Source organism: Sorex fumeus, unplaced genomic scaffold (assembly GCF_029834395.1).
Source record: "Sorex fumeus unplaced genomic scaffold, SorFum_2.1 ptg000063l, whole genome shotgun sequence".
In the NCBI taxonomy this organism is placed as follows: Eukaryota; Metazoa; Chordata; class Mammalia; order Eulipotyphla; family Soricidae; genus Sorex; species Sorex fumeus.
Window position 1 is genome coordinate 79,075,221 of NW_026606120.1, and position 19,095 is coordinate 79,094,315.

The 19,095-nt window shown below is 57.8% G+C and overlaps 1 protein-coding gene across 3 annotated transcripts in view; it reads left to right on the top strand.

Moving 5' to 3' along the window:
* Positions 1 to 19,095, top strand: part of MAPT (microtubule associated protein tau) — an 85,324-nt gene extending 66,229 nt beyond the window's left edge. For 2 of the 3 annotated variants that reach the window (XM_056127796.1, XM_056127797.1), the window contains 6 exons: positions 1,351 to 1,474; positions 4,668 to 4,933; positions 12,827 to 12,919; positions 14,599 to 14,680; positions 15,739 to 15,851; positions 18,485 to 19,094. In XM_056127796.1, coding sequence (XP_055983771.1) covers positions 1,351 to 1,474; positions 4,668 to 4,933; positions 12,827 to 12,919; positions 14,599 to 14,680; positions 15,739 to 15,851; positions 18,485 to 18,700 — 894 coding nt within the window. In that variant the 3' untranslated portion in view covers positions 18,701 to 19,094. Of the gene's footprint in view, positions 1 to 1,350; positions 1,475 to 4,667; positions 4,934 to 12,826; positions 12,920 to 14,598; positions 14,681 to 15,738; positions 15,852 to 18,484 lie in introns of all 3 variants that reach the window. The other variant, XM_056127795.1, reaches the window with a different exon arrangement.

Here is a 19,095-nt window from a genome sequence, read left to right on the forward strand (position 1 = left end):
GGTGGCTGGGGCCGCGGCTTGAAAGGCACCAGAAGATGAACTGGACAGACAACCTCCTGGAACTCCTCTCCATTTTCCATCTTCTTTTTTTCCGATTCTGTCATATGTAAGTGTTGTGACGTGCACTGCAGGCTGGCGGGATGACGTCGGTGATGAACTGGCCAAGTTTCAGTGTCTAATTCTGTCCCTGCGAGGTGGACGGGTCCAAAGACAGGCGGGGCCCGGGGCTGCCACCGCCTTGACTGTCTTGTCTCCATCCTGTTTGTTTTGTTCTGCTCCCTGTGTGCTGACTTTCGATGTCATTTATGTTTTTCGTTGAAGACACCCACACCTTCCTCTCTGCTAAAACCCTGAGTGCTAGGCCCCGCCTTAGCCCCCCAGGCCCCACTCCTGGTAGCTCAGACCCTTTGATCAAACCCTCCAGCCCTGCCGCGTGCCCAGAGCCGCCATCCTCTCCTAAACGCATCTCTTCTGTCACACCCCGAACTTGCAGTGTTGGAACAAAGCTGATGAAACTCAAGGTAAGGAAAGTGCCTCTGCCAAGGGCCAGGCTGCTCTCACGGGCCGCCCATGGAGGGAGTTTCTGCGCCTCCAAGGTCTTTGCTTCACATAAGCTGTTAGCCACCAGTGCTGGGAAGGAGTTTGAATCCCTGCTGAAACAGGCCCAGGGGAAGTGCTCACTGCCTTCTCTACCTCCCCACACACACACACTGTACACCTCCAGGGGGCGCTGGTTGAAAAAACCACTGCTCTCCCTGGGTTCCTCCCTCACCCAATTTGCGGGCAGACAGGAAATGCTTCTAGAGGCCCTGGTTTGGGCAGGAAGGTATCACATTGCTCATGAGTTGGCAGTGAATGTCAGTTTCTTGTTTTGACTTTGCCTTATGTATCAAGGTCATTGACAGGGTCACTGGCCCCAGCCACTATGCTTTCCGCCTCTGGCAAGTGTGTCACGGGTGGCTGGACCCCGAGGGCCAGTTGAGCAGGGGAAGAACCCATCACCAGTGTCCAGGCAGGCTCAGCAAACAGTGGCTCTCGGGGCCTCCAGCGGAACAGCTGGACAGGGTGTCTGCACAGGCCATCTGCTCAGGGCCGGCCTGTGGTGTGGACGGGAGGGAATAGCCCCAGCTCTGGCTCCCACTCCTGCTGGAAGCATCAGAGTAGGGCCTCTCGGTGGACACGGCAGTCAGGCCACCTGGTATCTGGGGGCCAGCAGGCTCACGTGCCAGCAGACCCCTGTGACTGCAGAGTCGCCCCGATCTGAGCCTTGTTCCGAGTCAAGGCAGCGGATGGGGTGGTGGAGGCAGAGGCAGAAAGACCACCCTACACTCTCCCCCGTTTTGTTTTTAGGATAATAAAGCTGGAACCAAGATCGCCACACCCCGGGGAGGGGCCCCTCCGGGCCAGAAGGGCCCATCGGGCAACACCACAAGGATCCCGGCCAAAACCACGCCCAGTCCCAAGACCCCACCAGGTACGGGTAAGAATGTGGCCGCACGCAGCCGCCAAGGCCCCTAAAAATCAGGTGACTGAGCCCCAGAAGGTTCCCTTTCTTTCTCCCCCTTTTGACAAGTCTGCAGGGCACCAGCTCATTCCAAGTGTGAGAAAATTGGGGGGGGGGGGGGTCAGGAAGGGCGCGTGTTTCATCAATGGCCGGATAAGGGCTTCCAAGAAGCTTCTTCCACCTGGGGGTTGTTCTCTCCCAAATGAGACGTGTGGTGTGGGGTATCTCTCTGGAGACAGGGCAGCCTGAACAGGTTACTTTGGGTGACTTCACACAGGGGCTGGCCACCTCTTTGTGACAAAACCCAAAGATCTTAGCTGTGCCCGTTCTGAAGGCTCCGAGTACAACCTACTGCATTTAGAATGCAGGGCAGGGCCTTGGTCAGCAAACTTTCCCTCCCATAGAGCTAGCAAAGAATGGCCACTCTCTGGGATGGGGGTCACGGGATCCAGAGCCCCCAACCCCAAGGCCCCCAGTCTGCCACAGACTCCTGACTTTCTTCTGCCTGGCCAGCGTTGGCTTCTGAGTGGTGTCATGGGTGTGTGGCTTTTGCCCCGGCGTGGGCTGCTGTGGGCCCTGGGCTTTGCGTGTGTGCTGCTGGTGGGCCTTTTGTCTGTGGCCCGGGGCTGCTGGTATTTGGGGGCACTGACACAGCTCTGGAACCTGTTTTCTCACATCCTGAGTCTTATGCATGATCGTGTGTGAAATAGTGGTTGTCTGATCTGTGAGTGGGCGTTAGAGGATTCCTCTTACCTGCTTGGGGGACCGTGTGCTGCAGGGATGGAACCTGCTACCCTCACGTGCAAAGCATGCCTGCAGCCCATGGCGCCCTGCTGAGGCCCGTGGAGGAGTCCATCACGCTCCTTTGTTGCGCCCATTACTCCCACTGATCTACAGCTGGGCCACGACTTTGACCAGATTGAGCAATCCCCTTTGGGTTCTGCCAGTTTCTCAATGCCGGGGGATGAACCCAGGTCTTATGCACGCATGGCATGACTTTGTCACTGAGCCACATCCTGGGCCCTGGGTATGCCCGGAGTGGCAGCTGACAGGTGGCCAGATTCTGTACCCTCCCCAATTCTGTGCCCCCCTCCCACCCATCCCATTTCCTTAATTCCTGCCAGGCAAGCCCCCCTGAACCCCTCTGTCTGGCCCAGCTGGGCGTACCCAAGCATGGTGGCATGCAGAACTTCTGAGCGCCCAAGGAAGCTCCAGTATAACGAGGCTTTCTGTGGCTTTTTCTTTTTAAGCTGTCAAGCAAGTGCAGAGAAAGCCGCCCCCAGCAGGGGCAAAAGCCGAGAGAGGTAATTCCGAGCCTGCGTGCTTGCCTGCATGCGGCTTGTGCTTCCAGAGCCTGCTTTTGGAACGGGCTCTGGTGCTGCCCCGGGGTGTTGGCTGGTGCCTCCTGGTTCCCTCCTAGCACCAAGGAAGGTAGCAGGCACGGGGAGCATGTGCCCCGAGCTCTTTGCAGGTGCCGGAGGTTTGGCACATCCCTTGTGGAGTGCAGGTGTGGAATTCTCGCTGGTACCTATCATAGGGCATTAGGAGCGCCTGTGGCCAGTGGGGCTCCCGGAGCCTCCTAACAGACCTGCGGGCTGGGCCTGCCATCCTTCGCTCCCAGGGAGGCACAAGGTCAGGGAGGGCGAGGGGCAGCTTCAGGCAGCTCTGCAGTTAAGTGGCACAGAAAGGACTTAAAGCCGCTGCCACCAGGCCCTGGTCTGATATTTGCCTGGCTACGGGTGGGGCTGGAGGAGGCTCCGCTGGTGTTTCTGTAGGTGGTTAGAGAAGATGAAGACGCGCTCCGTTTGTGCTGTTGTGGTGGAAAGGCAGCGGCGTTACAGGGCGGGCAGCCGAGAGCCATTCAAGCTCTAACCCTGGGAACTGATGTGGGGTTCCCGGGGACAGGGCAGGAGGCTGCCTGGAACAAGCTTCCTTCTCCCAGCTGGGAACTGCGGGGGCATGTGTTACAGATGGCTCAGGGGTTGGGGGGCTCTGCAGGGAGAGCCAGGCCACCTGGTGCATCCAGGTCCCAGCTCTGTCTGCTCAAGGATCCAGGACTGGGGACTGGAACCATAGCACAGCGGGGAGGGTGTTTGTCTTGCATTCAGCTGACACAGGTTCGATTCCCAGCATCCCATATGGTCCCCCAAGCATCACCAGGAGTAATTCCTGAGTGCAGAGCCAGGAGTAACCCCTGTGCATCGCCCAGGTGTGACCCAAGAAGAAAAAAAAAAAAAAAGAAAAGTTTCTTTAAAGAAAAAAAAAAGGATTGAGGAATTTGGGGCTAGAGAGACAGTACAGGGGCAAGGCACTTGTGCTGCACACAGCTGACAGTGTTTGATCCCTGGCACCACATATGGTACCCTGATGTGCCAGAAGTGACCACTGAGCAGAGGAAGGAGTAAGCCACGAATACCAAAGACTCAGGACTCAGGGGCTGGGAGGATCTTTCCTCCTGCAGTCTCAGGTCCGTCTGGGGCCTGGGAACCTGGCTTTCCATGTCCCAGGGGCGCTGAAGCTGGGGTCCTGCCTTCTCCGGAGCCCTGGTCCTCCAGGTAGACAGGGAGTAAACTGTTGTGATGGGGGAGTGAGAAGGGCTGGGCCTGTGGGGAGCCCAGGGTACTAGGAAAGGTGCCCAGAGAGATGGTCAGGGTCTGCAGTTGGGGTGGGGGATGCAGGAGGACCCAGCTGGCCTCTCCGATGCCTGGGAATGCAAACTGGCATTTGTGGGACAAAGGACTTTCTTGGGGAGGCTTGGAGGATCTGCTTGGATGGCAAGGGGCTCCTGGACACAAAGTTGACCCTGTGCTGAGCCCAGGTACCCCCGGAGGCTGAGAGGGGGATGGTGAGTGCAGCTGCGGGCTGATTCTGGGGTCCTGTCGCCCTGCCTCCATGCCAGCCTACTACGGTTTCCCTTTTTGAGACAAAGCCTGCAGGCTTGGGGAGGGGGTGGTGGGAGAGGATGGAGCCCCCCAACCTGAGCCCAGGGCCATGCACTGAGTTGGCTCTGCTGGGAAGGGGTGCCGACCCTGGAACGAGGCCGGGAGGGGAACCCGTGTGTGCGGGGGTGGGGTGGCGTGGGGCGTGCGGCTGGGTGGCCTGGGAGTGAACTCGCGCCCCCTGGGCCTTCCCCAGCCTCACGGCCTCCTGCCGTCGTCTCCAGGCGAATCCGGGAAATCTGGGGACCGCAGTGGCTACAGCAGCCCGGGCTCTCCCGGCACCCCCGGCAGCCGCTCCCGCACTCCGTCGCTGCCCACGCCACCCACCCGGGAGCCCAAGAAGGTGGCGGTGGTCCGCACCCCGCCCAAGTCGCCGTCCTCAGCCAAGAGCCGCCTGCAGACCGCCCCGGTGCCCATGCCAGACCTGAAGAACGTCCGGTCCAAGATCGGCTCCACCGAGAACCTGAAGCACCAGCCGGGAGGTGGCAAGGTACGCGCAGGGCGGGTGTGCGCGTGCGCGGACCGGGAGGCGGGCGGAGAAGGTCGGGCGTGCGCGTGCGCAGGGCCCTGGGGGCGGGGTGGGGTGGGTTGTGCACATGCGCGGGGTGGGGCGGGGTGGGGCGGGGTGGGGCGGGGCCGGGCGGCGCGTGCGCCCTGGGGCCGGTTTTTCTCGGCCGCGGGGCAGAGGTGGGAGACTCCGCTGCCGCCTCCTGGGTAGAGGCAGCATCTTGACGCTGTACTGAGGTCCCCGCCCCGCTGTGTTTGTGGAGTAGCCCCTTTCTCCTGCTGATGGGACAGGATCGGAGAGAGGGAGGCGGGCTGCTGACCGGGCCTCCGTCCTGGGGAAACCCGGGGCCCCGCGCAGAGCAGCGGCTGCTCCCGGGCTTGGCGTGCTGCTGCTGAGACCTCGGGGGCAACCGGCTACTTCCCGGGGCCGAGGCGCTGAGCGATGGGCCGGCCTGGGCGGCTCCTTCCTGCACGGGCCTCCCAGTGCTCCTTTCTAGCGTGGCGATGGGGGCGCACGGTTAGGCATCCCCGGGAGACCCAAGCCCCCTTCTCAGCACCTCAAGGACCATTTGGGGCGCACCCAGCCCTGCTCTGGGGTGCTGGGCTGGACTAAGCGATGGGTACTGGAGGCACGGCCGTATGGATGCCGCCGCTGGGATGGACCTTCCCGGAGCCAGGGTCTCCCGAGCCCTGCGCCCACCCAGCGCAGCTCTCGCTGTTGGTTCTCCAGGCCCGGGTCCTGCCTTCCCTGACTCGGGTCCTTCCTGAGTGCCCTGCAAAGCCAGGAGGGGTGGGTGTGTGTGTTGGGGGGGTGGGGGCGAGGGTCGTTCTTTCCATCGTTGCCTTCTCTTCTGCCCTGTCTCTTTACTGGGGCCTCTGGTAGCTGTGTGGCCTGAGCCCTCAGCACTGGGATCCAGGCCTCGTACCCCATCTCAGCACTGGCAGTACTCTGCGTCTTGGACCCATGTGCCTACGTGTCTCTGCTAAGGAGGAGAGCCGGTGCCTCCCATCCCACCTGTACCCCACTCAGTGGGTGGGAAATGCTCCATTCCAGGCTCTGTCTGGGACCAGGCCCCCAGACTGTCTTTCCCCAACTCCCAGGAGCTGCCAGCTGGCCAGGTGACCTCTAAGAAGACAAGGACCATGAGCCCCACATGGACCCAGGGTCAGAGCAGAAAGGGTGACTTTTCTTGGGGCTCATTGGGCGGGGGGGATGTGATGGGATAAGATTTAACAGCTGCACCTTAGATTCCTCAGGAAAGCTAGCAAATGATAAAACCTCAAATGCCCCAGCAGAGATCAGCACCTGATCCTGGGGAAAGAAGAGAAACAAGGCAGAGAACATGGCCTGTGGAGCCTGCTTCCGGAGGGAAGAGGCTCCCTGGAGCCTGGAGGAGTGGGGGGGGGGGGGGAAGAGGGGAGGGAGGGGGAGAGAGAGAGAGAGAGAGAGAGAGAGAGAGAGAGAGAGAGAGAGAGAGAGAGAGAGATTGTGTTGGGGAGGCAACCTGCCGCCCTGCAGCTCATGGCAAGAGTTTTATGGGTGTTTATTCAGCTGCACAGGCTGGCTCCAAGAATCCAACCCTGGCTCTAGGGATTAAATCAATGCCCTAAGCACAAACCTGCACCCTCGGGACACAAACCACAGGCTGAGCAGAGTGTGGACCAGTGGCTGACTTCTGCAGTGAGCCCCTCTTGCTCCAGGAGTCAGAAGGAAACATTGTTATTATGTACTTATATATTTGTATATGGGGAGGGTTGGCCACACTTAGGTGTGCTTAGGTCCTTTTGTGCAGTCACTCCCAGCAGTGCTTGGGGGACCACATGAGATGCCGGGGATCAAAACCGGTTCAGCTTTGCGCAAGGCAGCACCTTCCTTGCTGTACTATCACTCAGCCCCAAGGAGACCCTGACACTCCCTTGGCCATGGCTGTCGATCTCTTGGGGTCACTGCATCTGGAAGAGGCGGAGCCCTCAGAGCGGCCTTGCATATGGCCCTGAGTGCTTTGCTTACGGGAGGCCTCAGACCCATCCTCTGGCCCCAGCATTCAACTGGGAGCCGCCCCCAATCCCTTTACCACCAGGTGGGGCCCAAAATAAAAAAAGTCCTTGTGCCAGAGCACCTCCAGCCATGTTGGGGGCTCTGCCTTCAGGATTCCCCCACACTCCAAGGCTCACTTGTGTATGGGGTCCCACCCCCCCAGGTCAGCAAGTCTGACGGGCCTGCATCAGTGTAGGGGTTAAGGCAGTTGTCTGGCACGTGGCTGACCCAGGATTTGATCGCACTGCATCGTCCTTAGAGCACTGTCAGTAGTGGCTCCTGAACACAGCGGGGGAGCCCCCAGGTGTGGCTGGATTGTATCCCAATTCCCTTCCTACCTTCAAAAGGACAGCAAAAATTGCCCCCCCCCCCCCCCCCAGTTGCCTTCAACGCTAGTGAAATGAGCTGCAGTGAAATGAGTGGCCAGCAGGTGGCGAAGGGACGCTGTGAACGTCCGTCTCCATTCTGGGGGGAAAGAAGTGCTTGAATGACTTATGCTGCCTTAGCAAAGGCCCAGATGTCGCTTTAAAAATCCTCTGTGTTGGGACCAAAGAGATAGTACAGGGGTTAAAGCACTTGCCTCCCATGCGACTGATCTGAGTTCAATATCCGGCACCATATATGGTTTCCCTGAGCACCACCAGAATCCCTTCTGAACACAGAGCTGGGAGTAATTAATAAGCACTCCCTGGGGTGACCAAAAAAAAAAAGCCCGCAAAACAAAGTCCCAAGTATAGATCACGTATGCAATGCGAATAAAGTGAATTTGTCCTTAGGGCTTTTGGCTTCTCCTAGATCAGAGCAGGGACTCGGGCCCTGGGTCCACAGTGTGTGGAAGGTGTCACAGTTTCCAGGGACATTCTTGTCCCTGAGACCTTCTGGGTTTCTCTCCCTAGGCACTGCGTTTGCACTTCTGAAAGGTTTGGTGTCAACAGGAAGAATTTGGAGGGACTTAGAGGGGTCGCGATTTAGATTAAGGATGACAGTGGCTGGAGGAGGCCCCCGTCCCTCGGCCTGATGCGAGCTTGCTGTGGGGGTTCAGAACCCATCCAGGAGCATCCCAGTCCCCGGCCTCAGCGCAGGGCCTGTCACCCTGGTGAGGGAGCGAGGCCGAGCTGGGAAAGCCCCAGACAGGCTGGTGGCCTGGAGCACCACCAAAGAACTGAGCCCAAAGGGAACCAGAAAGAGGGATGAGTCCCCTGGGCCCCACTGCTGCCCTCCAGGGGCCAGCCTCAGGGATTCCTCCCACTTGGAGTCCCCAGAACTGCCCTTTGACGGGTGTTTCCAGTGTCTTTTCCAGGATGTCTCTCGCTACCATTCACCCCCTTCCCTCTGCCTGCAGGGTCGTTCTAGGACTCAGTTTCACAATTCCAACCATGACCCTTTCTTCTCTTTTCTGCGAATCTGGCATTCCCTACAGGGGTTTGACTTGATCTGGCCAGCATTAACTCGCTCTGCTTTGGAAGTGCACGCGGGCTTGCTCTCAGCCCCACAGAGCTTACTGCCTTTTCTTTCAAGTGGGATGGTAATAGGAAAGCACATGGAAAAAAGCATTCCTGTTCTGTTGCAAATCTCATTATTGTTTAACGAGTGGCTCTTAATTCGATGGATTTCTGGGGCAATTGGTACAGAAAACAGACTGTCTTTGGGAAAGCTGGTGAGTTTTCTTGCTCAAAGAGGCGCAATTGTGGGCACGGAGTGCTTCCAGGAGTTGTGGAATTGAGGGTCCCGATTCGTTTCCGAGCCCCACTCCCCTGGCCTCACTCTTTCACCATCACCCTTCATGTTTGGGGTCCTGTGTGCGGGCACATTCGGGGAGCTGCTCAGGTCCCGCTGCGATGGCAGTTCCGCTCCTCGGACTTACTCCAGTGGAAAGTTTCTAATAAAATAAGATCCCCAAAGGAGTTCATGTGGGATTCCCAAATATGTGCGTGGAGGTGGGGGCGGGGGGAAGGGTGTGGGAGGGGGCTGGCTCAGAGAACCCAGTGGAATGGAGCAGGTGGGGAAGGAGTCTCCAGGCATGCTGGAGAAACCGTTGTTCCCAGTGGTTTAGGGGCAACCATCCCCAGGATGGGGAAACTGGTCAGTGGAAACTGGTGAAAGATCATTCTGGATTCTTTTTGGTTTTTGGACAAGGAGCCAGGCCCAGTTAATCTCAGGGCTTACTCCTGACTCTGCATTCAGGTCAGGTGACTGTGTGGAGTGCCAGGGTCTGAATTTGGATCAGCCTTTTGTAAGGCCACCACGCTACCTGCTTCTCTCTCTCTTTCTCTCTCTCTCTCTCTCTCTCTCTCTCTCTCTCTCTCTCTCTCTCTCTCTCTCTCTCTCTCTCTGGCTCTGGTGAAGCATCTGCCATTCCATTGGCTGAGAGGGTATGAGTGTCTGGGCTTTCTGAGGGGAAACAAGGGGTTGGCACCAATGTGGAATTTGTAACTCACCTGGCCTTTTGGGAAGGATGGTCTTAATTTTGAACATCACAGAAGAGGGCCCCAGTACAGAGGGGAATGTACTTGCCTTGCACATGGTTGACCCAAGTTTGATTCCTAATACCATACAGGGTTTTCGAAACACTGTCAGGAGTGATCCCTGAGTGCATAATTAGGAGCAAGCCCTGGATTTGATGACCCCCCTTAAAAATAAACTGAAAAAGAAAGCAAATCAGAGAAGAAATTGCAAAGAATTTGAGCATATATAGGAATTGTTTTGTTTTATGTTTCCCCACTAATACACCCAGCTGCCTGCAGGGGGCAGAGGAGAGCGTTGTACAGTCGCCGAGCAGCCTGGCCGTAGCCCTGCTGGTTCATTTGTACCACAGGGCAGCGGGTGGGAGCACTTTCCTAGCTGCGAGCTCGCCCTCGCCCATGGATAGATGAAACAGAAGCCACTGGCCCGCTGAAGAGTGGAATTTCATCCAGAAATTCTACTTCTGGAACTCTTGTTTTCTAGGCTGTGGAAGTAATCCACAATAGGGAAAACTCCATACCGTCAGTGAAGTTGTTTATTAAAAATGAAAGTAAAGGCGCTGGAGCGATAGCACAGTGGATGGGGCATTTGCCTTGCATGTGGCCAACCCGGGTTTGATTTCCAGCATCCCATATGGTCCCCTGAGCACCGCCAGGAGTAATTCCTGAGTGCAGAGCCAGGAGGAGTAACCCCTGTGCATTGCTGGGTGTGACCCAAAAAGCAAACAAACAAACAAACAAAAATATAAAATTAGAGGGGCTAGAGCGATAGCACGGAGGGGAAGACACTTGCCTTGCATGTGGCTGACCTGGGTTCGATCCCCAGAATCCCTTATGGTCCCTGAGCGACTCCAGGAGTGAGTGATCCCTGAGCACAGAGCCAGGAGTAAGCCCTGAGTTCCACTGGGTATGGCCCAAAAATTTTAATTAAAAAATTATTATTATTATTTTGCTTTTGGGGTGACACCCAGCGATGCTAAAGGATTACTCCTGGCTCTGCACTCAGGAATTACTCCTGTCAGTGCTCAGGGGACCATATGGGATGCAGGGATTGAACCCAGGTCAGCCGTGTGCAAGGAAAATGCCCTACCTGCTGTACTATAGGTCCAGCCCCCAATAATAATTTTATTTTAATTTTTTTTCTCTTTTGGGGTCACTCCTGGCAATGCACAGGGGTTATTCCTGGCTCAAGCACTCAGAAATTTCTCCTGGCAGTGCACGGGATACCATATGGGATACTGGGAATCGAACTCAGGTTGGCCACGTGCAAGGCAAATGCCCTACCCACTGTGCTATTGCTCCAGCCCCCCCCCCCCAGTAACAATTTTTTGATGGAAACAATGTGGGGCCAGGGAGAGAGCTCACAGGGCAAGAGCACGTGCTCTGCATGTGGGAGGCCTGGTTTTGGTCCCCAGCATCACTTTTGTTCTCTGAGCACTGAGATGGAAATAGCTCTGGAGCACCCCAGGTATGTCCCCCAAGCCAAAAAAATTAATAAAATAGTCAACGTAAATACTTGATAGCACAAAAACCAAATGAAATATGACAGATTATTGGGTTTTTAGATCACACAGTGCTTGAGGCACCACAAGAGGAGGGGGATCAAACTCATGGTCTTCCTCAGAAGCCTGGAGCTGTCTCCCCCACCCTATGACATTATTGAACAGAATCTTTCTGCTGACTGCAGAGCGTGGTCAGTGCTTAGGAAACGTCACTGGATTAAAGACGAGTGTGAAATTGAGCTGAAGGAGGCAGAGTGATAGTTCAGCGGGCAGAGTATTTGCCTTGTACACAGCCCACCCGGGTTCAATCCCCAGCATCCCAAATGATCCCCCGAGCATTGCCAAGAGTATTTCCTGAGTGCAGAACCAGGAGTAACCCCTGAGCACTGCCAGCTGTGACCCAAGAAGCCAGAAAAAAGAAAAAAAAAAAGGCTGGAGCAATAGTATAGCAGGTAGGGCAATTGCCTTGCAGGCAGCAACCTGGATTTAATCCCCAGCACCCCAATGGTTCCCTGAGCCTACCAGGGGTGATTCCTGAGCACATCGCCAGGAGTAGGCCCTGAGCACTGCCGGGTGAGGGCCCAAAACAAGAACCCCAAATAAGAACAATAAACATTACTATTAATGTAATTTAATAACAGTTCGGGCTGGAGCGATAGCACAGTGGGTAGGGCGTCTGTCTTGCACGCAATCAACCCAGCTGACCCGGGTTCGATTCCTCCACCCCTCTCAGAGAGCCCAGCATGCTACTGAGAGTATCTCACCCTCATTGCAAAGCCTGGAAAGTTCCCTGTGATGTATTCGATATGCCAAACACAGTAACAAGTCTCACAATGGAGACATTACTGGGCCCGCTTGAGCAAATCGATGAACAACATGAGGACAGTGGGACAGAGGGATAATAATAATTCAATAAAAGATTTAAAATATATAGGCACCAAAAAATAAAACAAGAAAACAGGCAGAAATGAATAAGCTTACACATCTCACTATCATGCAAAGTCCTCATCCCCTGCGGTCAGTTCTGACTGTCAGGAGTTTGAGGTTTAGATCAGACCCCTAATCCCTTGATGAGCCAGGGCAGGCTCACCTCCTCGCCGTCCAGGCCGCCTGCGCTCTGCGTCACTCCTCCCTGGAAAGGCAGGACGGTCTGGGAGCCGCACGGGGGAACTTGGCTGACTGTTACTGGTATTTGCGATCAGTGGAAACGGTCTCCTTGCTTGCAAGTGGAGTTGCTGGTGCAAGAACCAAGAGGGCTTGCGTCATCGCCTATCAAACTGTCATTGCCGTATTAGCAGATCCTGTTCATTATTCTCAGATGTCCTTATCCTGGTAGCACAAAGTACAGTGAATCTCTTACTTCCTGTCCCGAGATGATGTCACCACTGAGCTAGAAGTCAAAGCATCCCGTTTCCCCTGCATCCTGCTGGTGCTTGTATTTCATAGTTTTGAGGCAAAGTGGGTAAAATCTCTTGCGTACAGTGACTCCTAGATCCCCACCCTTCTCCCTGCTGGCTGGAGAAAGAACCTTCCAGAGATGCAGCAGAACTGCTACCCTCCGGGTCTTGGTGTCAAGGAGGAACAGAGAGAAGACGAGACACCCCCTCTTTTGCTGTGTCCTTGGGCCCCTGGATTTGGAACAGGGGGCGGCACCACCCTGCTGCTATGAGACAAGGCTCTCCATGGAAGGGGGGCACCTGGATTTGTCGTTTCTAACATCCCTTGGTGTCTTTTCAGCCATGGTCCCAGAGACCAGCGGTTGTCAGAGCCCGCAGAGCCGGCCAGGCAGCAGGGGGCCCCTCAGCGCAGGTGCCGCGCGGGGCGGGTACGGCTGGGGTGCGTCCGTCACTCACCCTTTTTTCTGGCTATCAAAGGTGCAGATAATTAATAAGAAGCTGGATCTTAGCAACGTCCAGTCCAAGTGTGGCTCAAAGGATAATATCAAACACGTGCCAGGAGGCGGCAGTGTGAGTACCTTCACACGTCCCCTGCACCCGCCGGCATTGCACGGAATAAACCACTGAGGTCGGCAGCCCCACACCCTGGCGCTGAGGGGTACCAGGCTCCGTCCCCTGCCGCCCCGGTCCCTGCCCCAGTGTGCTCCCCGCAGCCTCCCTGGAGCTCGGAGCTGGTCCCCTGCTGCAGGGACTGAGCTCTGGGAACCGAGTCTCTGCTGGCTGGAGCGCTGGTGCCCAGACGGGCCAGCCTGGGTTTATTCTTGCAATGTGCACCTCCCCCGCTCACGGGCGGGGTGCTAGGCCGCGCAGCTGCTGCATGGCACTCCCAATGGCTTTCCCTGCAGTGTCTGCCGAAGTCCTCCGTGTCCCCTCTGCCACCTTGGCTTTGCTGAGAGCAGGGCTGAGGAGGTGGGTGTCCTGCTCCTTCCTGTCTGCCTCTTGGATCTCTGGCTTCAGCTGCAAACCTGGGCTGGGGGGTGGGCGACAGCGTGCCTGTGGGTCAGGGAGCTTGGGATGGGCCTGAGGAGAGCCAGGGAGAGTGTGAAGCCCGCCCCAAGAGAGGTGCAGGGCCACCTCCACTGTCCTGCTCCAGTCCATGGCCTGGTCCCCATGGTCGCTGCAGGTCTGTGGAGGGAGCCTTGCAGAAAACTCAGCAGCCTCCCTCATGTTTTCAGCGCTGCCCCCTCCTCTCCTGCTGGACCCTCCCCCCTGCAGAGTGACCCTGCTCCTCCCGTCTTGGGCTTACCCCGCCTCCTGGCAATGTGGGGCTCCCTCCTGGCCTCCCCAGGCCCCCCACCCTCCGCCCCTGTGTCTCACCTTGGCCTCCAGGAGGAGAAGCGAGTCCAGGCCATCAAGGTGCCCCCAGAACCCCCTCATGCTGAAAGGGGTTCCCCGGCCCCAGAGCGTACCCCCCGAGACCTGCTCCAGAGCCTGCCCTTACCTGCCACCGGGCAGAGGGGTCACCCCTTCTCCGTGACCACTGACCTCTGCCGTGCAGGACACAACTCAGGCCAACATGGCCTTGAGCTCACCGGATTTGGGAATGTTCCAGATGGTTCATCCAAAGTGGAGACTGTCCTTCTCCGTACGCCCTTGCTGCGGACAGGCGGGGAGGTGGTTCCCCACGCCTCAGCTCTCCACCGGGGGCAGGGCGGGGGTAGAGCGGGGGGCAGAGTATTTGTCTCCGACCTGGGGTCCCCCCTGCCCAGCCACAGCTTGGTGGAGACTCACCCGCGGGAGCCTGTGCACCAACACGGGGCCTCAAGGGGCGCTCTCTCAGGGAGTGGAGACGAATGGCTGCGGGCCGAGGGGCAGGGGCAGTGGGCAGCGGGGCTGGCCAAGTCCCCACTGTGCCCCCTGACCCACAGGGCCCTGGGCCCATGTGCCTGGAGTCAGTGCTTGCCCATGGGGTCCTGACCGCTGGGGTGTTGCTGCTGCGGCCTGAGCACCCCTCTCCTCCTGGAGGCCCCGCTCTGCCTCTCCCCTGCAGCCTCCTCCTGCTCGGCCCTGTTCGTCAGGAATAACCTGTCGTTGTGTGTGTTGCTGAGCTGGTGGCACGGTCCTGTCCCGGGCCATGTCCCGGGTGTGGCTGGAGAGGGGGTCCCGGTGAGGGGGCAGTGTTCCTCCACACCCCCCCCGAGCATCACCCCTTTCGGTCTTGCTCTTTGTTCATCCTTTCTCTCTTGCAGGTGCAAATAGTCTACAAGCCCGTGGACCTGAGCAAGGTGACCTCCAAGTGCGGCTCGCTGGGCAACATCCATCATAAGCCAGGTAGCCCCCTGGGAGTGGGTGGGGGGCGGTCTGCCAGGGGATGCAGGGTGTGGCCATCTGGAGCACTCATGGGGCGGGGGAACCAGGGTGCCGGGAGGGAGCGGGGCTGAGTGGGTCAAGGTGAAGGAGGAGGGAAGTGGGTGCTGACTACCGGTCAGTCCCCTCATCTGCGGTCCCCACCAGCTGTATCCCAGAACCAGTGAAGGCTTGGTCTCGCCCTGGGAGGCAAGTTATGTGGGTTTCCCTGGGAACCTGCTTGGTTTCAAAAGAAAACACCTCTGGGACTTCCATGTGTGTTCCTACCCTACATGCTCTCTCGTCCCCACCCCTGGTCTGTAGAATCTGTGTAGATCTGCAGGTCTTCCTGCTGTGGCCATACTGGTCTGTACAGGACTCACTGTCCAGCGTGGGGCCACTAAGTGCATGAAACCTGCCTGGGCGAAGGAAGTTGGCAAGTCCCATGTTGGGGACGGGTAGCCCAGGCCGGGCAGTCACCGCCCCAATGCAGATGCATCCTTCCTGCCGGGGGTCATGGTCAGGCCTCCTTTGGGATGGGGTTGGGGAAGGGTGGTCCAGAGCGCGCTCCTCCGCTCCATGGACTCGGGGCGAGCCCCATTTCCCGGAGCATGATGGGCAGCCCCTCCGCCCCATTCGGCCTGCCTTGGCCAGTATCTGCCGTGCCTGGCCCAGCACAGCGAGTGTGAGGCCGGAGAGGGCGAGCGGCTCTGCTGCACGTTTGAGGACCCACAGGACCCACGTCCCTCCTTGGATGGCGCCCCACGGAGTGTAGATTTGCTCCCACGCAGCACTGCCATTTTCCTTTGGGGATCCCAGGCCCGGCCCACCTGCTTCACTGCTGGGTGCTGGACCAGACAGCCCAGAGGGAAAGGCATGGGTCTGGGTTCTAGCCCCGGAACTGCGTGATCCTGAGAGTCACCAGGGGTAACTCCTAAGCAGAGCCAGGAACAGTCCCCGAGCAGCTCTGGGTGCGGTCCCCGCCCCACCCACACCCCAGAGTGGAAAAGAATCTCAGGGCTCTGGTGTGTGTTGGGTTCCAGGGGGCGGCCAGGTAGAAGTGAAATCTGAGAAGCTGGACTTCAAGGACAGAGTGCAGTCCAAGATTGGCTCCCTCGACAACATCACACACGTCCCCGGTGGAGGAAATAAAAAGGTGAACGGGGCAAGGGCGGTGGCCTGGGAGCCTCGGGTGGACGGGTCTGACCCTAGGGCCCCAGGAAGGAAACCAAGGCCCGGGGAAATATTCCCAGAACTGGGCTGCTGCTGTTGCTGTGGTGACCTGGGGCCCTCACGCTTTTGATGTGGACCAGCTGGAGTCCGGAGTCCCGGGGCTCGGGGATGGCCCGGATGTTTCAAGTCCTCAAATGACCAGTATTGCAGACCTAGGGAGAACTATGGTTGCCAGCCCCCATGGAGCCTCCCTCCCCCACGCCCATACCCTGGGCTGGAGAGAGGACAGTGGGGAAGGTGAATCCTGGTAAGCAGCCGACCTGAGTTTCATCCCGGGCACCACCAAGAATGATCCCTGAGCACTACCAGGAGTGATTCCTGAGCACCACCAGGAGTGATCCCTGAGCACCACCAGGACTGATCCCTGAGCACAGCCAGGAGTGATCCCTTGAGCACAGCCAGGAGTGATCCCTGAGCACAGAGCCAGGAGTGATCCCTGAGCACCACCAGGAGTGATCCCTGAGCACCACCAGGAGTGATCCTTGAGCACAGAGCCAGGAGTGATCTCTGAGCACAGCCAGGATTGACCCTTGAGTACTGTCAGGAGTGACTACAAAGGCAGGAATAATAGGGCCAGGGAGAGAGTCCAGCAGGTGGGGCATTTGCCTTTCATGCGGCAGGCCTGGGTTCAGTCCCGGGCACCCTCTATGGTCCCTGAGCCATGCCAGGAGCGATTCCTGAGTGCAGAGCCAGGAGTCAGCCCTCAGTGCTGCTGAGTATCTGGCCTGTGCCAGCCCAAATGACCCAACAAGCCATGGGCACCTCCCTGGCTTTTTTCAGGCGTCCAAAGTGTGACGTGCTGTGGGTTCCCAGGAGGCCTGGGTGTCAGGACGTGTTGGTAGGGACAAAGGGGCAGTCTGGGGGGTGTGGCCCTGCCCAGGGCACTCTGTCTCTCCCTGGTGTGAAGTTCGTGGGGTGGCCTGCTGGATTCTTTCCCAGTCTGGGGAGTGGCTGGAGGGAGCAGGGCGGGCCCAGAAGGGGTGAGTTAGGGGGTTCCCAGGGGCCTCAGCTGCACACGGGCACCCCCTGACACCCACAGTCCAGCCACTTGAGCTCATTCCCTTTGAGGGGATTGGGGATATTTCTAAATGCTGTAATATTTTTTCTTTGGGGGAGGGGGGTGCAGGGAGCTGGGGCATACTTGGTGGCGCGCAGGGACTCTATCTGGGACTGAGCTTGGCAGTGTTGAGGGATCAAATGGGGTGCCGAGAAGAAAGGAAAAAGAACAGAGCTTTTCAAAGCATTCGTCTCAGTCTTCTTATTAAAGCTTGCATCACGCTGATTGTTTTTTAAAGCAATGACCCCAAATAAACAAAATCAAGGCCAGAGAGATAGCACAGTAGGTAAGGCACTTGCCTCACATTTGGCTAACTTGGTTCTATCCCCAACAACAGATAAAAATTTAAAAAAAGAACAAAACCCAAGTTGGGAAAAAAAAAACCTACAGCAAAAATCCCACATGAAGAAAGTCAGTCCATAGCCACCGTGGGTGCCTGGTTTTCCTCACACTGACATGTCCTTCGCCTGCAGAGCAGGGACCACCGCACTGGGATGGAAATTTTGTCACGGTCTGGGGAGGGCCCACGTGTGCCCGCTGCCCGCGGGATGCAGGAAAGGCCGAGTCTGGCCGTGTCCTCGCTTAGCCCTGGCACTGTGGGAGGGCAGAGCTGCCGGGCTCCTTGGCACCCCGTTGGGGACTTGTGGCTGCATGCTCATTGTCTGCACAAAGAAATGCTTTTCTTTTTCTTTTCTGGTGCCACAGGCAGCTGTGCTCAGGGTTTAATCCTGGCTCTGTGCTCAGAGGTCACACCTGGAGCTCGGGAGCCCCCTCAGGGTGCCGGGAAGCAAACCAAGGTTGGCCACATGCAGGGCCAGCCCCTCCTTCGCTGTGCTCGAAACAAGAAGCACACGCTGGGGCTGGAGTGATTGCACAGCGGGAAGGACATTTGCCTTGCACGCGGCCGACCCGGGTTCGATTCCCAGCATCCCATATGGTCCCCTGAGCACCACCAGGAGTAATTCCTGAGTTCAGAGTCAGGAGTAAACCCTGAGCATTGCCGGGTGTGACCCAAAAAGCAAAGAGAAAAGCAAAAAAAAAAAAAAGAAGCACCCGCTGTTGTACAGGCAGACAAGTGAACATGCTGGTGTTGCAGCCCGGTCACTGCAAAAGGTCGGCTGCGGCCCCGGCTGTGGCCCCTCAGTCATCAGCCATTCCTGTAGTGCTTCATTCAGTGTGCCATTAGGCCCTGTCAGGTGTACTCTCACCTGTGGGTGGAGGTGCCCAGGGCCACCTCTGGTGGACGTACCTTCAAGCACGGGGGAGCCACGTGGCAGGTCTGCGCAGCTGTTTGCAGGCAGCATGTGGGCACTGCTCCTGCACCCGGGAAATACAGGAAACTGCAGCGCTGCCTGGTCCCCGGAAGGAAGTGGGAGGCTAGGATTGAGGGACGAGAGGACCCTGCACGCCACCCCTGTACCCCGGCAGGCAGTCGACAGGGACGTCCCCTTCCCTCTCCCTGGCTTCTACCCTCTTACCCACCGCCCGGCCTCCTGCAGATCGAGACCCACAAGCTGACTTTCCGAGAGAACGCCAAAGCCAAGACCGACCACGGGGCCGAGATCGTGTACAAGTCGCCCGTGGTGTCGGGGGACACGTCCCCGCGCCACCTGAGCAACGTGTCGTCCACGGGCAGCATCGACATGGCAGACTCGGCCCAGCTCGCCACGCTCGCCGACGAGGTGTCCGCCTCCCTGGCCAAGCAGGGCTTGTGATGGGACACGCGGGCGGCCGCGACCACGCAGAGAGAGTGGGAAGGAGAGGATGACGCCCCGGCCCTCGCCCTCGCCCCCCTCAGCTGCTCCGCTCAGATCTGGTCATCGGTCAGTCACTTAACCTGCTTTTGTCGCTCGGCTTTGGCTCGGGACTTCAAAATCAGTGACGGGAATAAGAGCAAATTTCATCTCTCCAAATTGACGGGTGGGCTCAACAGAATAAAATATTTTTAAAAAACATGGAACAAGCCGGCCACCCCCCCCCTTTTCCCCGGGCGCTCACTTTGGATTCTTTTCCCCCCTTTGAGGAGAAGAGGGCGAAGGAGAGGCTCTGAAGGCTGCTTCTGGGGGACTTGAAGGGACTTTTCTTTACCCTTTTTCTGCGGGGGGGTGTC